Source organism: Aedes aegypti, chromosome 3, assembly GCF_002204515.2.
Source record: "Aedes aegypti strain LVP_AGWG chromosome 3, AaegL5.0 Primary Assembly, whole genome shotgun sequence".
Lineage (NCBI taxonomy): Eukaryota > Metazoa > Arthropoda > Insecta > Diptera > Culicidae > Aedes > Aedes aegypti.
In genome coordinates, this window is record NC_035109.1 from 201,169,003 (window position 1) to 201,190,385 (window position 21,383).

The following is a 21,383-nucleotide window of genomic DNA, read 5'->3' on the forward strand; positions in this document are numbered from 1 at the left end:
TCATAAACTACTAAAATTTAGTCATTCTGTGACTACCCGTGTTTCTGAGTGTACATATAATCACAGACAAACAGACGTAACACTTAGAACAAATTTCTTCAAAATCCATCGCCCAGTTTACACCATCATCATCTGGTGGGCATGTTGCACGAAAAGATGTTTCGTGCAACAAGACCGGCAGATGGCGGTAGTGTGAAACGTCAAACGCGAAGAAAAACGATACGCGCACCTCTGGTTGTGAGATTTGTAACATAGCGAATGTGAAATAATCGTTAAATGAGTGGTCGATGGAAATTTCGTCAGTGTTACGTCTGTTTGTCTGTGATATAATGATTGATCATAATATATGTGTAACGTTGGTTGGGATTGTTTGTGCTTTTTCTACTAGTGCAGTAAATTTTTCACAGAACTTCACTTATAGATGGCGCTGGCGTTATTTATGGTCATCGTCGTTTTTCTAGCGTTTTTTGGTTCTTTTTAATTTAGTGTGTTAAACAACAATTTGACAGCAAAACAAAAATGTGCCGAAGTTGTTTTCGTCGTACTCTAAAAAAGTTTGGTGATTTTAGTTTTGATTGTTGAAAAACTACAAATAAATTGAAATAGTGATTGTGGTTTACATAAATAGCTTGCAAACTTCCAATTGCTTGTGCGTGTAGAGTAGTGGAATTAGGTGTGACAAAATTAAAAAGGACATCAAAGCATTGATAGGCGGAACCGGGTCAAGATGGCTGAAAATAACATTCACCTCGGAGGAAGTTCTGTCGAACAGCAGATGGCCAAGCCGCTTCACATTCAACGTCTGGAAGCAGCTCTTGATATGCGCCCATTTATGTTGTACGCGAAGAAAATGCTTTCCAAGTCGCTAACCAGCAGTGAGGATGAAGATGACGATGATTCCAGCGACGATTCCGATTCCGATTCGTCCAGCGGAAATATCCGGAATTATCGTAAGCTGGCATACGGCCTCAAAGTGTCCAAGCAAGGTAAGTCAGCTAAAATGCTCTAGTTGAATTGAAATGCTTTCATCGTTCTTTTTTTTAGAACGCAACGAAGATAAACGATATCTGTACAACTTAACGTCGGTCGGTCCGGAACGATTATGGATACAGAACTTATTACTTTCTGATACGGAAACGGAAAGTGAGATTTCGGACGAAGACGATTACATAAAGGAAATGTTAAAGAATCATGTGAGAGAGAAAAAGTATCGCGGGAAATACTACAGCACCATGAATGTAAGTTGATAACAAAATACTTTTAGTCAGGATTGGAAAATATAACTAACCATTTGCTTGTAGAATTCTCAGTACGGTTATTATGGAGCAGGGCTCTTGTCCAACTATGACATGTTCCCGGAGCACCAACGATCAATAGTCGGAGTACGTAAGCGCAAGATAAAGCGTGAGAAAAAAATGGGCAAATTGAAACCTGGCAGGAAAAAGACGGTAAGTAAAAAAGTTTTTTTTTAATTCCGTGAAAAAATCACTGGAGGACATATATTATCTGCAAAGTACAACATGGAAGAAACTTTGAGCAAAAGCTTGAATTACATTCTGTAAAAATTCCCAAAGAAATTCTTAGAAATACCCTCTGAAAGGTGTTAGGTCTGCTGCTCTGAGGAATTTAAATTAAAACTCATAAGTATTTTCTGGTCCCGGCTTGGTTTCTTTTCGGTTCCTAATCAGCCTCTCTATGATTTTTTTTATCGGGAATAAAGTTTTTAAAATTCTTGAAACATAGTCGCTTTCAGCCCTTATGTAGAAACATTATTCAAATTATTAACAACCGGAACATTTTGTATCTTGCAGATTAAAAACGAAACCGATGATCGTATTTCGGATCTGGGTGACATCGATTGGGAGGAACAATTGGCAGCGTTGAAGAATGATAACGATGACGATATCGATTCGAAGCCTGCCAGCCCGACGGGTACAAAATCGAAACGCGGGCGTAAATCCGCCATCAAAACGCCGGAAATGATGGCGGCCAGGCGTCGTAAAATGTGGCAGCTAATGGCGAAGAAAGAACTGGGAAAAGTACAACGCGCCAAGGTAAACAACCACAAGGACATGGTCACCAACTGTCGGCGTGTTGCGTCCTTGTGCATGAAAGTGTCCCGACAAAAGGCAATGCAATCTCAAAAATTGATGAAAGATACTATTTGGAAAGCCAAGCGATTAACTCGAGAAATGCAGGGCTATTGGAAGCGATACGATCGAGTCGAGAGAGAAACGAGACGCCGAATGGAAAAGGAAGCTGAAGAGCAACGCAAGATCGATGTCGAAATGGTAGAAGCAAAACGCCAGCAGCGAAAACTCAATTTTCTCATAACGCAAACGGAACTGTATGCCCATTTTATGTCCAAAAAACTAGGAAATGTTTCAAAAGAGGAACAATTGAAAATTTTGTCCCAACTCGATGAAGAGTCCAACCCCAGACTAGCTGCTATTGATAACTATGATAGTGAGTTGATGAAACATCAAGCCCATAAAAATGCAGTGGATGCCTTCAATAGTGAACGAGCTCGGAAACAACAATTTGACAATGCCGTTCAGCAGCATATGCCAGCCAATCAGAAGGTGGATGAGTCTGGCATGATAATCGATTTGCCACAACCAGGAATATTCCGCGGTTGTTTGAAAGGCTACCAATTGAAAGGGATGACATGGTTGGCGAATCTCTACGACCAAGGGATAAGCGGAATTCTTGCTGATGAAATGGGTCTTGGAAAAACAGTTCAGTCCATAGCCTTTTTGTGTCACATAGCGGAAAGCTATGGCGTTTGGGGCCCATTCCTCATAATTTCGCCGGCATCAACGCTGCACAACTGGCAACAGGAAATGGAACGTTTCGTACCGGATTTCAACGTCGTGCCTTACTGGGGATCACCAAACGAACGAAAGATTCTTCGTCAATTTTGGGAGCAAAAAGATCTGCACACAAAAGATGCCAGTTTTCATGTGGTCATCACCAGCTATCAGTTGGTAGTCTCGGACTATAAATATTTCAATCGTATTAAATGGCAGTACATGGTGTTGGATGAGGCTCAGGCAATAAAAAGTTCCAGTTCGGTGCGATGGAAACTTCTACTTGGATTCAACTGCAGGAACCGTTTGCTTCTGAGTGGTACACCAATCCAAAATAGTATGGCCGAACTGTGGGCTCTGTTGCATTTCATCATGCCAACGCTGTTCGATTCACATGAGGAGTTCAACGAGTGGTTCTCTAAAGATATCGAAAGCCATGCTGAGAACAAGACAGGAATCGACGAAAGTAAGTACCTATGCTTTTACTATTATTTAAAATCAAACGCCTATTTCCGGCGCGTCTCATTCATTTTCTTATATAAAAGGAAACTATTGTTTTATTGTTACGTCTTGGATCAATGCCTTTTTTTCTCTGTTCGGATGCGCCACTGCGACCATTAGGGGCAATGGGGGCAATATGAACATACTGGGCAATACAAGCCTCCCCGGTTTTGACCTCAAAAACAGTGTTTCAATGTCTAGTGTCATTATGATCTGCTAAAGGATGCCTCAAATAGTCACCACAATAAAAACCGTAAGAATATTCATTTGAACTTTTAAGATATTTACAAAAATGTACAAATTTGTCCTTCGTCATGAAAAGCTTATAATGTTGGCAGTTTTTAATTAAGCCTATAAGACAATTATATTTATAATTCTGGTAAATTTTACCATTTCATTGAAACTTCTGATCATAATAAACAGTTCGTGAGCGAAATTAGATTTGTTCATAAACAAAATTATTGAAAAACAATGTATTATTTTCAAGATGAAGGAGCGGGGCAAAATGAGCCACCTAGATTTAAACAAAACAAACGATGTTTTGAACATGAAAATGCATTCCCTAAATATACCATACCTAGTCATCTTTATGCACCATTACAAGTGGAACACTTTGCTGAAAAATAGGTTAAACCAAGTATCGCAATTTAGCACTAGTATAACATGGTCTGTTTACTATGTATTATGTATCTTTAAAAAATAAGCCGCTAGAATCAATAATTTCAAGCAAAGCTAATACAATTTCCTTTCCTATAAGGGATGGTACACAAATTATGTCACGCTAAATTTCAACTTTTTTGACCCCCTCCCCCCCCTTTGTCACGTTTTTTGTATGAGTCCTTCGAAATTTTCGTAAGACCTGTCACGCTTGGCTTGACCCCCTCCCCCCCTCGGAGCGTGACGTAATTTGTGCATGACCCCTATTAACTTTTTGTCTATCACATGAAATGACGATAACCTATACCATGGCATTTATGAATTTCGTCTAGGGGAAATTGGGGCAAGTTGGCCATCTCAAGAAAAGTCGTTAAAATTGCAATTTTTAGATCAATACACTAGATACGCACGATTTACGTTGTCTTAAAAAAATCACGAATGAATTTTTCGTCGATTTTTTTGTCGATGGGGTGATATGAGCACCCTATTTTATGTTGTGAAATTATCTCATAGAATCTAACAATTTAATTATTTTATTCACTGAACTGGAAAGTTTAGAAATGAAATATTCTTTCGAAATCTACTGAGCTCATATTTGGCTTAAATATGCTTCTTGCATAGTTTTAGACAATTCGGTCGAGAAAAAAAAACCATCTTCTTCTTCTTGGTATTAACGTCCTCACTGGGGCAGAGCCTGCTTCTCAGCTTGAGCACTTCCACAGTTATTAACTGAAGCTTTCTTTGCCAAAGTTCCATTCTTGCATTCGTATATCGTGTGGCAGGCACGATGATACTCTATCCCCAAGAAAGTCAAGGAAATTTCCATTACGGAAAGATCCTGGACCGACCGGGAATCGAACCCAGACACCTTCAGCAAGGCTTTGTTTTGTAGCCGCGGACTCTAACCACTCGGCTAAGGAAGGTTCCTGAAAAAAAAAACCCATGCCAATGTGAATCATTCCACCCCATTAGCGAGACCGCCCGACTACCCCTATTTGTATTCTGCACTGTTCATACAATACAAGGGCCAGCATTATTGCTTGGAATCAATAAGTTTTAAGCAAATCAATTAATGGTATCTACTAATGCCACGGGTAACTGAAACTAATTTTTTTAGCATAAGGCGGCATCCACAAATTACGTAACGCTTTAGGGGGAGGGGGAGAGTAGGCTCAAGCGTTACGGCTCATACAAAAATTTGAAATTTTCCATACAAAAAGCGTTACGGAGGGGTCCAAAATTTCAAATTTTAGCGTTACGTAATAAATGGATGCTGCCTAAAAGAAACCTCAGATTAACTTAAGGGTCTTCCATAAATTACGTCACACAAAATATTGCCATTTTCAATCCCTCTCCCCCGTATTATCATACTTTTTGTATGGAGGCTTCGTAAATTATGTAGGGTCGTAACGTTTCCGTGAATCATTTCCCGAGAGTGTGTCGTAATTTGTGGGGTCTTCTACAAACTACGACATATGTTGTTTTTCCAATAATTCTAAACAAGTGTACATTGGCAATGTTATGTGTGGTTCATTATGCTAAGTAAATTTTGTGCGCACAGATGTATAGACTATTTTTTTGGGGCTGTGCATAAACCACGTGGTATTTTTCCCTGTAAGGAACCGTCCATAAATGACGTAGCATTTTAGGGGGAGAGGGGAGTCCACGATTTTGATACGAACCATGTATTAACTATGGGAAAATAGGCTACAAAGGGGAAGGGGATGTCAAAAATTGGTTAAAAAATGCTACGTCATTTATGGACGCTGCCTTAGTGGGCTTTCCCGATATTCCGCTTGTACATGAAACGTATGTATGCATGTAGTTACTTTTCAAAGAAATAGACTGATGCAAAGACGGATTTAGCATGTTATACTTGTCTGTTTTTATGCGAAGAACAGTGCGCGGAATTAGGGCATTATGAAAAAAGACGTGGCCTGATTCCGCGCAATACTTTTTTGAATAAAACTCAATAGTTATGATAATATTTGATTAGATTTCATAGAAGCACCATGAAACATATATGTAGCAAGTAGTTTCATGGAATATTGCATAAAAATAAAACATTTTTAATAAAAAAATTGCGTTTGTTGTTGTCCTACAGTCTTAGCACGGACGCTAAGAAAATTAGAAAAATGACGTCTACTCCGACGGGCCTTCACTGATTATTTTTTTATGCCGCGAAAAAATGCCTTATTTGCTTTTATTTGTGATTCAAACTTATTCTAAATCAAAGTAGCCTCGAATAGCATTAAAAGATGCTGAAATATTAATGTGTATTTCCATATATAAATAATTTTGTATGAAATGCGCTGAATTAGGGCACTTTACGGTACAAGTCACTTGCATTTAAACCATAATTTTTGCTGTTTTTCTATGCATTCCATGACGTTTTTCTTAGGCGGCCCATATTGCCCCGATTACCCCTATTTAGATCTATTGTGGCATTACAGTGCATGTCGCATTACTCCATTTCCATTGATAGGTAATGAAGCATCGATTTCTGTACAGTTCTTGATTCGATTCCTCAGAGATTGATAAACATCGAATGCGATGAAAAGGTCCCGCTATTTACACCCTTCATAGAGACTTACATCCCAGCGAATGCGCTCCCCTTATCAAACATAATCGATTTAATTTCTGAGGAACCAATTCGGTACTACTGATATTTCACCATGCAACGGAACTCTAGTCCCATCCTTGTTTCGCTTTTAGTTTAGTCCCAGAAAAATACTAGAAAAAGGGGCTTTGTGCTAGCAGCAAAACCGAATCAAGCTAGAAAATTTGTTTAGTAATCAGAATTCACGTGAGTCCTTGAATTCCCAGTACTTAACAGTTCTTGTTGAGTTAATACTCATGATTGTTAACCTGCCTTCAAGTATATAAAAGGTAAAATATATTCAATTTCAGAAACTATTGCCAATAAAAAAGACTTTGTACCGCGAATCCTTGCATTACCAGAACATATTACCCTAGCCTGACAAACAAGATGAGACTAGGGTTCAAATTGGTAGATCTTACCACGTAACGCACCACGAAAAGGTGATCTACCCGCGTTACGGGCAATTTCTTAATGTTATTATTTATTATATTCGACTGTCTTCGTCTACGACGTACAGACTGTCTTAAAGTTAATTAAAAATTGATTAACCTTTTTAAACATCACTTTCGACAAATTAAAATCAAACTGATCACTAACGTCATTAGAAGCTTTAACACACAAACTAAAAGAGTTATTTTGACCATAAGCAGTCCTGTGATATCGGAATCGCCGTGGAGGAACGTTGAAAGAGACTTCACCAAGAAGAGTAGGACAGTCGAGGTTGCCTCATATGGTGTCAAAGATAAACAATTTCTGCAGCTGGGTCCTCCTAGCCGACAGAGTTTCCAAATTGCCGAGTCGGCAGCGGTCTGGGTAATGTGGAAGATTGATAGGATCAATCCACGGCAGATGGCGCAATGCAAAACGCTCAAATTTCTTCTGAACTTGTTTAATCCTCAACGTTTGCGTCACATGGTATGGTGACCACACGGGAGCTGCGTACTCTAGTATGCTCCGGGCTAGTGCACAAAATAGGGATTTCACCGCGTAGATGTCGGTGAAGTCCGAGGCGTGTCGTCTAACAAATCCCAACGCTGACCAAGCCTTAGAAGTGATAATAGCGACGTGTTCGTTGATTCTGACTTTTGAGTCGATTGTAACTGCGAGATCGCAGATTGATTGAACGCGTTAAGTTACGGCAGACCCTGCGGTATATTCATGCCCGTATTGATGATTGCGGCGAGTGAAAGATCCCAAGTAACATTAGAAGACAAATAACAGTTTATTCAGCTGAAATACGCTTAAAAGTGTTTTGTTCAACTCTTATTCCACCAAAATGTTTGTTGAGATATCACCTTGCATTTGTTGCTATTGATTCGCATTCCATTGTCACTGCACCACACAGTAATGGCGTCGACGTCCGCTTGCAGCTGATGCAAATCGTTCACAAAAATTATAAAGATCAGCGGGCCGAGGACGCTTCCTTGCGGTACTCCCGAAGTTATTTCGAACGCGCTAGAGCTTGCGGAGTTGACGATCACGTATGCCGTTTGATTGGAGAGATACGTAAACAGCCATTGAGTTGTCCATCCTGGAATCCGAGGTGCGACATCTTTTCGACGGTTAAGAAATGCGGTACACTGTCGAAAGCTTTCGCAAAATCTATGTAGATTGAATCTACCTGCTGTTTCGCTTCCACCTCACGAGATAATGCGGTGACATAAGGTTCGTTGTAGTAGATCTATTTCTCATGAACCCGTGCTGACTATTCGATTTGATCGGCAATGCGGCGTTGTACAGGATGTTGTACATGAGCTTCTCGAGCACCTTACTCAAACAGCATAACAGCGTGATGCTTCGGTAGTTTTCAACACGGTTACGGCTGCCAGATTTGTGGATTGGTACGATAATAGCATTTTTCCGCGCGTAGGGAAATTTCCTCTCGGCGAGAGATCGATTGAAGACATCCGTGCGAGTGTGGACGCGCATCGTTTAAACAACAACGCGGGAAGATTGTCGTCTCCAGAATCTTTCTGGTGTCGAGGTCGTTCAAGGCCTGCGAAACTTCTTCTATTGAAAATTGAGGTAATGGGATGCTAATGTCGAACGAGAGTATGTTCTGGAATCTGTCATGGCGGGGCACCGGAGAGACTCGAGTAAAAACGCTTTCAAAGAACGCTGCAAACAAGTTAGCTGTTTCAGAATTTGTGTGACTAAATGTCCTGAATACTCTACGTTTGCAGAAATGTAGTTGTTAGACCGCTGCGTTTGATGAAGTTCCAGAAGGACGAGAGGTTATGTTTTGCGTAGGATTGGATTCGAGCGATATAGTCATTGTGGGTGGCAATAAGCAGCGTGTTGTAACGAATCTCTACATCACGAAGATGACATTTGTTGGCAGCAGATCTGGACGAGAAGTATCTGGTTCTGCTCTTTCGGAGGACAGTGCGAAGGTTTCGTAGCTCTGTGGTCCACCATGGCTTATTGTAAACGGAGTTAGTTGCGCGATGCTTACGAGGAACATATTCTGGGATTACCTACTTTAGTTTATTGTAGAATGTCGTGAGAGCGTAATCTACCAAACTGTCTGGATGGATCTCCCAGCTAATAGAGGATAGAGCAACTGACATATTTAGGTTATTTTCGTTTAACATTATCATTAGGTTGTTTTCGTTTAACGACAGCAAAAAAAAAAAAACAACCCAGTGAAAAAAAATCTACCCAGCGTTAGCTTTCGGAGTCTCCGTGATGGGTTAAAACAACTTAACGTTAGGTAAACTCGAAAGAACCCAAATTTGGCTTATTCCATTGAACTTCGACGCTGGGTCGGTGCGTCTCTCTCTGTTGTTGACAACATTGCTGTTGCGAGAGGCACAACAACCCAACCGTGGGTAAAAACTAAATGAGTTAAAAGAACTTATTTTTTGGGTAGTCTGATTTCTCCGTGTAGGCATACTCGGATCATTGTTTATGAAAATTTAAGCTTGACAGTAGCCTGGCTGCTTATTGACATTCAGTTGGCAACCCCAGGTTAAAAATAATATGGCTCTAGTGCACTCAAAATAATCTAAACGTCGTTACTACGTGAAAAATCACGTAGGTTCATGATAATGAACCATCCACTGACTTTACCTGACTAAGGTAACAGTTACCGGTTCATAAATGAAAGTAATATGTTTCTTAGATAATTTTCACTGCGTCAACCTATCGACCTTACGTGAAATCTACGTACATGCTTTAATTGGGTCCTAAAATTTGTAATGAAATCTTGTTTTTATTTAATAACACGAAAAAGCATGTTACTGTAATTACTTTAGCAATTTTTCCCGCTCAAATAATGGCTATATCATGTTTAAACTTTAATTTAAAAATTTGGTCCATAAATGAACCTTGACACTTTTGATCATGTTTGACGTTCGCTTAGTCGACAAAAACACCACAGGGGTTTTAGTTCGACCACTGGGATTGTTCCTATCTGACATTTCGTAAGGGACACGGAAAACAAAATACACCCAAAATTTGAGTTCAAGCCAAAGGATGCGACAAAATCTAATAAAAATGTTTTTGGGCTTAAACCAACGGAAAACATTAGAAAATTGAGTAAACATGTGTTTTTGGCCTAAATTTAAGCGTTTGGCACTAAAATTGGGGCAGGGCTTTAGGACCCAATTCATTCCGAACGTGTTCATTCTTCGATTCATTTAGTGTTGTGATCAATTGTAAAGATTGCGTCAAGTGAAAATAAACATCAAGATTTGGTGGACTTCCCATTTTTTGATTGATTGAAAGGTATATTTTAATTTGTTGTAGTAAAGCTTAAATTGATTTGAATTTTACTTCTCAATAGATCATCGGGCCATTTTTCTGAGTCGCATCTTTGCTAGCAATGCGGGTCAGATTGGTACGTGGTATTGGAAGAGCTGGCGCAGGTCAACTATGGTTATCCCGTTTTTTTAAATTTAAGCGTGAGTAAACATTTACTTTGTGATGCTTTTAAAAATAACTATTCTTGTTTCCGATATTCTTTCTCTGAAACAGAAACGTTGGCTGTAATTGTGTGCCGAAGGATTTCCGAGAATATCGAGCCGAAAACATACAACAAAACCAGACTTGTTACCAGATTTTCCGATACTCCAGCATTGTGTGAAATATCGATGGTTCAATAAATAAAAGTAAGAATTAATGTTTAACTCGTTTTATTGAAAAATAACAATGCGAAAGCAGCATTGCACCTATACAACATTTTAGTACAGTTTACCGGGAGCGTATCTTAGGCTCCATCCAACTACTTGGTAAAATATACGAAAAAATCACGTAGCTGTTACGCGTGTCTCCGATGGAATGGTACAAGTTCATTTATTCATTGGTTCATTCTTCGTCACCTACGATTCCCGTAAGAGCTACGTGAAAAGTGAGATGGAAAAAAACCACGTATGTTTCCACGTAACAATGACATTTGGATTATTTTGAGTGTGGGGCCCTTTCCCACTCAAATTGTACATATAGGGGCAATGGGGGCAATATGAACATATAGGGCAATATGAGCCACCCCGGTTTTGATCTCATAAACAGTGTTTTAATTTCTAGTGGCATTATGATCTGCTAAAGGATGCTTCAAAAAACCACCACAATAAAAACCGTAAGAATATTCGTTTAAACACTAAAGATATTTACAAAAATGTACAAATTTGTCCTGAATCATGAAAAGTTTATAATTTTGACAGTTTCCAAATAAGCCTATAAGATAATTATATTTATCATTATGGTAATTTTTACCATAATGATAAATATAAACTTCTGAAAATTCATAATGATAAAGACAAACTTCTGATCATACTGAAAAAGTCGTGCGCGAAATTAGTTTTCTTCGTAAACAAAATTATTGAAAAGCAATACATTATTTTCAAGGTGAAGGAGCGGGGCAAAATGAGCCACCTAGGTTTAAGTAAAAAAACGGTGTTTTGAACATAAAAATGCGTTGCCTAAATATACCAGATTATTTTATTACTGCATAATCATCTTTATGCACCATTACAAGTGGAACACTTTGCTAGCAAATACGTTGAACCAAGTATCGCAATTTAGTACTAGAATAACATGGTCTGTTTACTATGTGTTATGTATCTATCAAAAATAAGCCGCTAAATCAATAATTTCAAGCAAAGCTAATAAAATTTACTTTCCAATAATGTACTTTCCACCACTGACTCTTCTCTATACTGTTTTAAATGAAAATCATTCGATTGAATGAGGTGGCTCATACTGCCCCGTGGGGTGTGCTCATATTGCCCCGTAGGGTGGCTCATAATGCCCCATATGGTTGATGACCACGTAGAAAAACATGGTTTTCCAAAACGTTCCTAAAATAATTTTCAAGTTGATGTTAACATTAATTATCGACGTAACATAAAAGATAACATTTTATAGTACAAGTCACTTGCATTTAAACCATATTTTTTTCTGTTTTTCTATGCATTATATGTCATTTTCCTTAGGTGGCCCATATTGCCCCGATCGCCCCTACAGTAATGCTAGCTTTATATACACCGTTTTTATGCATAAATTGCAGCTTGAGCATCATGGTTACTTGTGTAGTACACACATCTAGTTCCTAAAACTGGCAAAAAAAAAAAACTCGGGACGCACCCTGCTGACGCTGTGTATACGAAAAACGAGTCTTTTTTCACCTGTTTTGTAGAAAATACAACAGTGCGACCTTACCTTTTAATCAATATTAAGGGAATCTGAGTTCCCGACGATATGCGATTGTTCAGTGATACCCTTCAGATATTTTCTGTAGAATTCTCAAAGAATACCTCCAGAGAAATATGTCAGGTTCTTCCAAGTTTTGCTGCAAGAAAATTACCAGAAACTTCTGTAAGTTACAGATGTTTTTTGGTACATCAATTTAGTATAATAAATGAACAAAGGATTTCTATAATAGTATCGGAACTAATTGCTGTAGATCAGTGGCGCGTGAAGTGGGTAGGACAAGTAGCACATATCCTACGCATACAAATATGTGGGTAGGACAGTCGAAGGATTGTCCTACCCATCATTCCTACAGAATTTCTACAGCCAACTCTGTAGATGTTCTTTGATAAATTGCAATGAGTGTTCCTGGAAATATTTCTTGAAATTATATAAGATCAAATTTTCCCAGATGTAGTGTGACATGGTGTATTTCTAGAATTCATGATTCGATTCCATATAAAACTAGACAAAAAGCCGAGTATTATATAAAACATTTTATTTGAAAAAAGCTTATCAGAATTACTAAAAATGCTTTTAGAATTGTTAAAGAAATTTCAGCGAAACATTTTTAGGAATTTTTGCTATTGAACCATTTACCAGGAGTCTTAAGCTTATTCTAAAAAAAATGCAACAAGTCATGATTTGTTCTGTAAATTTAGCAAAAAACACATCAGTTCCTCTATAAATATGTAAGTGTAATAACAAAAATGAGCCGTGTTCTGGTTATCTTTAAAATTTTCTCGGGAAGGTATTAGAGTGAAAAGAAAATTTTCCAAATTTCATTAAGATATTAAAATGTTTCAATTTTCTATTTTTTTTTTCAATATTTGTTTCAAAAAAGAGTTTGTAAGTTAACTCAATGCCTACTTTTTACACGGTAGACCAAGAAGTGTTAGTTTCTTCTGGTAAGCTCTGCTAAGCTTCCTCGCTAAATAAGGATTTTATGGGACAACACTAGCGACCGTAATGTTTCACAGTTCGTTATTTTTTTATAAATCTCTCCGAGTGAACTTTGACCAAATATGAAGTCACTAAATTGATCTTCCTAATGATCTTGAAGCTTACTCAGTCTTGTAACATTGATCGGCTTTAAAAAACTTCCATAGGGTTGAAAAATTCTCGTGACATCCGTGGACATGAAGTTTTGGCCAATGTTTATCCTACCCATGGTTTCAAATGTGGACGCGCCTCTGCTGACGATATTGCCTATAACCTATCATTGAATTAGTCTTCGACAGGAATGATCGGAAACGATTGAAGGGTCGTTAATAAAACAAACAAACAAACAACATCATTGATTGATACTCCAGAAAAATTTGGATGACTTTAAAAAAAATGCTTTTTCTATAACATTTATCTTACATATGAACAGAAAACCCTATATCGGTACGTAATATACATATGTGTGGAAAAAAAGTCGCCCAAAAAGGGTAATGCTGGAATTAATGAAAAATGTATAATATAACCCCACTTTTATTATGATAAAAATTTTATTAACTTAGCTAATTACATTGTTTTTATTTTATTTTACAGAGCAAATATCTCGCCTTCACATGATACTCAAACCATTTATGTTGAGACGTATCAAGAAAGATGTTGAGAACGAGCTTTCCGACAAAATTGAAATTATGGTCTACTGCCCTCTGACGACGCGCCAAAAGCTGCTGTACGTTGCACTGAAGAAGAAAATCCGAATAGAAGACCTACTCCACCTAACTGGACACGGAACGGGCGACGGTCACTCGTTTGATAAAAACTTCACGTCAAATCTGATGAACTTGGTTATGCAGTTTCGCAAAGTGTGCAATCATCCAGAGTTGTTCGAGCGGCGCGATGCTAAAAGCCCATTTTTCTGCCGAACTACCGAATATCCCGTTGCCCGATTGATATTCGATGAAGCCATTTTGAGCAGAACTTTGCCCAGTAGACGACATTTGCTGTACAACCGGTTTCATGTATTCAAAAGTGAAAATATTCATCGAGCTATGTTTCAAAATCGCGATGGATCGTCTGTGAACTACAGTTGCATCGAGGATCTATTCGTGGAAAACGCTTTTTCATTCACTCGATTGTGTTCATTGTCTCCGCAAGAAATGGAGCGTCTGGCCCTCGAAGGGTTAGTCTATTTGTAAGTATTAGTCATTAAATTTGAAACTAATAATAAATTAGTACGGTATTGGGTGCTGACATCAGAGCTTAAAAAATCACTAACTTCGTCATCGTTCGATAGAGTCTGATGAAATTTTCAGAAATTATCAAAAAATACTATCAATATGTTATGAAAAACAAAATTTGATATCATTTTGATAAGACTTTAAATTCAGATTTTGATCGGGTATGGCTCCGAACGACCACTTTTTGAACATCTCGTTTGGGTGTCTGCATTTTCCTATCATTTTCATTTTGTAATACCTTACAAAACAGATTTGGACCTAAATCCGGAATCACAACCGAATTCAAAAAAAAAAAAATAATAATAATAATGCTTGCATCGAAATTATAATTTATTTATGATTTTTTTTTTCAAAACAATTTAAAAAAATACATAGAACGATGGCGAAGTTGCAGAAATTTGGTGTTTGATGTCAAATTCCATAACTGTAAAGGTTAATAGTTTTCAAATCTCGTTTACCTGTTATATTATGTGTTTATTTTAACAGTGTTCGACACATCCAACAGTGGCAGCAATATCTTCAGTTATTGCACCACCGTTGGGTTTGGTGGGAAAACCAATCTACAGTGTCCTGTATGTTACTGGAGCCGTCTTATGAGAAATGGACCACCAAATTGTTTTCTCCGTTTTACGAAGTGATGAACAACTTGATATTCACTAATACCTGCCAAAACAGCGTATACACTCACACTGACCAGTGGATATGCCCAATGCAGGAAACCATGGAACATCGCATCTTACGGAGCCGTAAAGCACTAAAACTTTCGGAGAGCGAGCAACAGATATTGAAAGCAAGTGCCAGCTTGAATTTCGAGGATATTGCAGAAATGCCCTCCGGATTCTCCAAAGACAAGCATAGTGGTGCAAAAACCTCGGTAGCAAACATTCCTCTACTGCCCGAGTTTATCCACAGGTTACATTCTAAACAAAAACTAGAATGCAGACAGACAGAAATGCCTAAATTCCTGTATAGTCTTATCCCACGAGTCGTCAGCTCAGGAAGAAAATACTAGTGAGTACATGTTTAATTTTTGTTATGATCCACATAATGACAAATTTAATTAAATTTCAGCTGTGAAAGTCGTGAGGCTGCTTGGACTGCCATTCGTCACGAGCACTGTGAATCTCCAGAAGGGTTTCAATTGGTGGACCAAGCGCTCAAACTGTCATATCCGCACGCATTTGGGTGGTCTAACATTGTTATTCCGGACAAGCAAACTCTAGTATCAGATGCTGGAAAGTTAGCAGTGCTGGATTCTTTACTAACTCGTTTAAAAGCTCAAGGTCATCGAGTTTTGATTTACTCGCAAATGACAAAAATGATTGATTTGTTAGAGGTGATAGAACCTCTGCCGATGCACCTGAATGTAATACTAAAACTATTAATTCATTTTTTTAGGAATACATGTGGCACAGAAAACATCGTTACATGCGGCTCGACGGTTCCAGTAAAATATCAGCACGTAGGGATATGGTAGCAGATTTCCAAAATCGTGCTGACATATTTGTCTTTTTACTGTCGACTAGAGCTGGAGGGCTTGGCATCAATTTAACTGCTGCCGACACTGTAAGTATTACCAAATAATTATAGTAGTATGTACATATTTCTATCAGTATTGATAACGAAATGCGGATCTGCGGCCAGCGGATGTAAATTAGTACAAATGACAGGTTCTCCCTAGCGCATGACGGCTCACCATAGTAGCATGTCCGAAAGAACTTGAAACTATTGAGAACCAAAGCTACAAATCCAAAGCCCTTATAAAAGGGGATGGTTGTGATGGCTATGACCGTGGTCATCATGTAAAGAACAAACGGGCCTATTGAAGCCTCTTCGCCAATCAAGGAACTTTATTTACTTTTGCTGGCGCTACGTCTTTCAAGACATTACCCGCGCAACAATGGCTGCTTGCGTCCAGTTTCTTGATCGCGTCACACTTCCAAAATCCTGCTCCACTTGGTCAAACCACTAGCTCGTTGCGCTCCTCTACTTGTCCTGTCTTGTACCGTGCGGATTCGAGGTGAACACCATTTTCGCGGGATTGTTGTCTGGTATTACCACAACATGCCCCGCCCATCGTACCCATCCAGATTTGGCGACTTTCTGGATACTGGGTTTACCGTAGAGTTGCGCAAACTTGGGCTTCGTAGCCGTGCGGTTAGCGGCGTTAGTCGTTTAGGCGTATTGTTCTTCGGAGTGTGGGTTCGATTCCCGCCCCAGTCGGAGAAAACTTTTCGTCAAACGAAAAATTCTTCACTGGTCCACTGGCCGTTCCATGTGTCCGCTGTCTAATGTAAGTTATGTTCAGTCTGTGCAGCCTATGGCTGAAGACGGTGTAAATTGTCTTTTAAAACTCGTGGTTCATTCTTCTCCTCCATACGCCGTTCTCACATACTCCGCCAAAGATCGTCCTAAGCTCACGTCGTTCAAAAACTCCTAGTGCTCGCAGGTCCTCTTCGTCCACCACCTCGAACTCATCTGCCAATACGAGCTCTATCGCACTCGGTTCCTCCAGCCAGCAGATACTTCGTCTTTGACGTATTTACCTCTAATCCAACTCGTCCTGTTCCACGTTTCAGCCAGGTATACTGTTCAACAACCACCTGCAACGTTCTTCCGACAATGTCCACGTCGTCAGCGAAACAGATGAGCTGGCTGGATTTATTGAAGATCGTTCCAGCATGTTGAAGCCCGCCCGTTTTACAACATCTTCTTGCGCAATATTGAACAGGAGGCAGGAAAGACCATCGCCTTGTCGAAGTTCTTTGCGTGTTTCAAACGGGTCCGATAACGCATCCGATATCTTCATACGGCACTGTACACTGTACATCGTTGCCTTGATAAGTCTAGTCAGTTTCCCAGTAAAACCATTCTCTTCCATAATTTTCCATAGCTCTTCGAGATCGATGGTATCATAGGCCGCTTTGAAATCGATAAATTGGTGGTGCGTATGGACTTGATATTCGCGACACTTTTGGAGGATCTGCCGCAACATAAAGATTTGGTCTGTTGTCGATCGCCCGTCTACGAAACGGGCTTGATAACTTCCCAAAAATCTGCTTGGCGATAGACGACGGAAGATGATCTGGGAAAACACTTTATATGCTGCGTTAAGAATGGTAATCGCTCGATAGTTCTCACATTCTATCTTGTCACTCTTTTTGTATATTGGGTATATTACTCCATCCTTCCACTCCTCCGGTAGCTGTTCTGTATCACAAATTTTCAATCCACCTCCTTCTAGCACAATTGCAGCATTGGTACCCTGGCTGGAATACCACGCCACAGAAAAGACCCCATCGCAGCAGTCAGTTTTGCTGTGTGTACAGCAGCCGGCGTGAGCAACGATGCGAGGTACCATATTTTCGATGTGATTAACACATTTAGTAGCGTCATTTTCTGTTGTAGCGTGAGCGCCCGTTGTGAGTGCAGATATAGTTGACGAGCAAAATTGCCAACGAGCGCATCCCAATTCAACTTGTTCATAAGCCGAATGGAGTTCGCAAAGGTAACTAGAATTCGAACTGTGTTCTCACAACGCATCCAAGGAACTTTGAATGGCACATCGTCAATGTAACCCACTGATACAGACGTTGACTTTGCTAGACTAAGCCTAGCACCCGACACTCGTCCAAAACGATGAAATAGCTCTCGAATTCGCTCCAATCTGGCCTCGCATGTAACTATCACCGACACATCGTCAGCATATGCCACCACCAAGTCGGGCCCGCAGGTTTCCTCAAACCTCTTGATGAGTGGTTCCAGGTAGAGCACGAACAAATGCATCGAGAGCGGATCTCCCTGACGCACTGATCTCTCGATGGGGAATGCTTCCGACAGACGTCCATTTAAGAGCAGGCGAGAAGCTGATATGATACCTCTCCGATTTTGCTGAGAAGACGAACAAAGTTCGGGTTAAAGCCGAGTGCGCACATGTTGCGAAAGAGGAAAGAGCGATCAATAAGATCGAACGCATGTCGCAGAGCAAACGATGCTAGTAGACCCCGTTGTTTACGTTTGATAAGCTATGCCATGCGGTCTTTCAAAGCCAGCGTGACCTGGAAGATGTTTCGTCCGAAGCTAGAGCACTTTTGGCCAGCGCTGAGCACACGATGGTTTCTCATTACTATTTCCAGGCGCTGTTTGAGTATGCGAGACAGTGTCTTATAGTCGCAGTTGAGTAAGGATATCGGTCTGTACGAGTGGGCCGTTTCATCGTTCCCTTTTTTCTTCACCAGTACTACGATTCCATCGACGAATTCAGCTGGAAAATTTCCAGCAAGAGCTTCATTCATGACCAACGTTGACTCTCTCCATATGACGTTGAATGTTTTGAGGTAGAACTCACGAGGGAGCGAATCTCCCCGGGGGATTTGTTCGGGCTGCTGGATTTGATGGCCATGATGATATCGGCTGGCGTTATTTCTCCCATGCAGGCCACGATTGCCGGATCGTTATCTGGGACATCTCTCTCGCATACAAATAGTTCGTCTGCAACCACGTCAGTTTGTTCAGCAGCATAGAGCGTACGGTAGAAATCGAACATGTGTTGCTCGATCGCATGCGCGTCATCAATGGGTTGATTTTGTTCATCTCGCAAGTGGGTGATGGTTGTTTTCCTCCTTCTTCGTTCGCCGATCTGGAATATTGAAATCGGTTCACCGGAAATATATCGCTCGCTAATTCGCATGGAATCTTGGGAGAAATTTCGTTGCAAGGTTAACATTTGCGCTTTGACTCGATTTATCGTTGATAACATCGCCGGATTCCGATAGTAGCCATCGTGTGCTGATCGAAGTTCCACGTATAGCCGTTGGTATTCGCGATGGAAATCATCGAAGGCTGCCTTAGATTTCCAACGAAAGAAGGATTTTATCTTGGGCTTAGCGAATGATAACCACCACTGCATCCAAGACGGAAATTACGCCGTTGGCGTGTCCAATATTGCCAGCGGTATTGGAATTCTTCAATATTCTCCGGTGTGAGGAGATGCGGTCGGAGGGACCAAAACCCACGACCAGGCTCATGACCAAGATTAGGTAGGCATATACGCACAGTTAATGCCTTGTGGTCGGAAAAGGAGCAGACATGAGTGACCGCTGTTCGCAGATGACTACCTAAGCTCTGGCTAACATACATGCGGTCTAGCCGAGAAGACGAATTGTGAGTGATGTATGTGTGTCCAGGTGTGTTTGGGCAAATTTTTTGCAACACGTCAATCAACTGTAACTGCTGCATCCCGTCGCATCAAACTGCCGCACAACACAGTTAAAGTCACCCGCAATCAACGTATGTTCTGTGTGGTGGCGGAGATAGTCAGCTAGAGTGTTTGTGAAGAACCTCTCCCGCTCAGCCCGTAGAGCAGTTCCAGACGGAGCGTATACATTACAAAATGTTGTGTTTTGCACCCGAAGGGCAATCAAACGTCCATCTAAGCTCTTTTCGACGTGGGTGAAACGAATGTGCTCTTTGCGCGCTATTGCCGTTCCTCTTCTTGCATGATCCACATTACATACAACGCTGTAGCCAGGCAAGTGTAGCTGATCATTTTCCACTTCTTGGAGAAAGGCAATATCGATGTCCATTGTTCGGAGAAAGGTTCGGAGTGCGTTCAATTTGGTCGTATTTGTGATTGTGGTGATGTTGATTGATGCTAAATTGTAACTCATGAACGCCATTAGATCAAATTATCGCTCTCCTCGTTCGTATCGTCATCGTGTCGCAGCTTCTTGCCCGGTGGTCGCCCATGCCGGCGTTTGCTGTTCGTCGAAGCTGTTGAAATATCAGTTTCGTTACCATCGCTGGCGGCCTGGCGTGTAACCATACGAGTTGTCGTTAGAAGGTTCTGTGAGAGAACCGGAGGAGTTACGAGAGCAGTAGTCTGGTCGAGCGGGTTCGATTTGGACAACGCATGGGCAGCTACCAGTGGTTTGTCGGGGTTCGCCTTAGAAGAAAGCGGAGCAGCAAACACAGTTTCGGATGCTCCCGCTTTTTTAGTCGATGGTTCAGCAAGGTTCGGCTTGGTAGACTTCGGCACAGCGAAAGCATTCTCCGACGTACCAGCCCTTTTCGTCTTTTGAGATACTTTTTGCTGAGCAGCCTCCCCAGGTTTCGGACCGAAGAGTTTCGCAAATGTAGGTTTCGGTTTTGAGACTCTAGATCTTGGTGCGGTGTTTTTTTCCGCAGGTTCTTTCGCTACATTGGCGTAGGTTTTTTGAACCAGCAACTTCTTGTTTTGCACACAAGAAATACCGTTGTGCACGAATTCGGAGCAGTACTTACAGGTCTGTAACTGTCCGAAATAAGTCACGTTCGTGGTTTGACCATCGATTGTGACGTAACTTTTAATGTTCCGTTTCACCATCATTCTTGCTATCCGAGCGCCGGTTGGTAGACCAGCGAAGCGATACTTGCTGTCCCATACTTGATTGGTAATGGTGAGAACTTCGCCGTAGGCACTGAGGAACTCAGCCACCTGCTCGTTCGTGATGTCCTCGGACAGATCGGTCAGCTTTATTTCCACCGCACCATCCTCAAGCGTAATACGAAGCTTGTAGATTTTGCCATCTACCTCCGTCTCATGTTTGTTGTCGTGCTCTGCTACGATTCTCCGCGCTAGCTCCAGGTCGACGACCTTCACGAAGGCACACCCGAGTGCTCTGCTAGGCTGGAGTTGAACAACTTGTTCGTATTGGAGTCCCAATGTGGTGGCTACAAAATCATGTAGCTCTTCGAATGACGTGCCAAGGAAACGTTCGCATAATCGATGCGAAACGTGTTTTCGCGTCGAACACTCATCGCGGCGACATCCGCGACACTACACTCGCAAACGCGAAACTGCACGTGTACTATAACACCTCAAAGAAGGAAAAAAAAATCGACCTAAGTCGCAATAGCTTGCGTGTGGCTTCCAGCAAGAAACACAACTGCTCTGCTTGGAAGTTG

The 21,383-nt window shown here is 40.7% G+C and overlaps 1 protein-coding gene and 1 long non-coding RNA gene across 2 annotated transcripts in view; both read left to right on the forward strand.

Annotated features, from left to right (window-relative positions):
- Positions 1–492: 492 nt before the first annotated feature.
- LOC5576158 (putative DNA helicase Ino80) overlaps positions 493–21,383 on the forward strand; it is a 97,438-nt gene continuing 76,547 nt past the window's right edge. The window contains exons 1-8 of the mRNA XM_021853636.1: positions 493–986; positions 1,045–1,238; positions 1,302–1,448; positions 1,812–3,276; positions 13,798–14,392; positions 14,925–15,449; positions 15,510–15,774; positions 15,837–16,004. Coding sequence (XP_021709328.1) covers positions 728–986; positions 1,045–1,238; positions 1,302–1,448; positions 1,812–3,276; positions 13,798–14,392; positions 14,925–15,449; positions 15,510–15,774; positions 15,837–16,004 — 3,618 coding nt within the window. The 5' untranslated portion in view covers positions 493–727. The remainder of the gene's footprint in view (positions 987–1,044; positions 1,239–1,301; positions 1,449–1,811; positions 3,277–13,797; positions 14,393–14,924; positions 15,450–15,509; positions 15,775–15,836; positions 16,005–21,383) is intronic.
- Positions 10,235–10,693, forward strand: LOC110679304. The gene is made up of 3 exons (XR_002502375.1): positions 10,235–10,299; positions 10,358–10,475; positions 10,549–10,693. It is a non-coding gene; the product is annotated as an uncharacterized LOC110679304 (long non-coding RNA).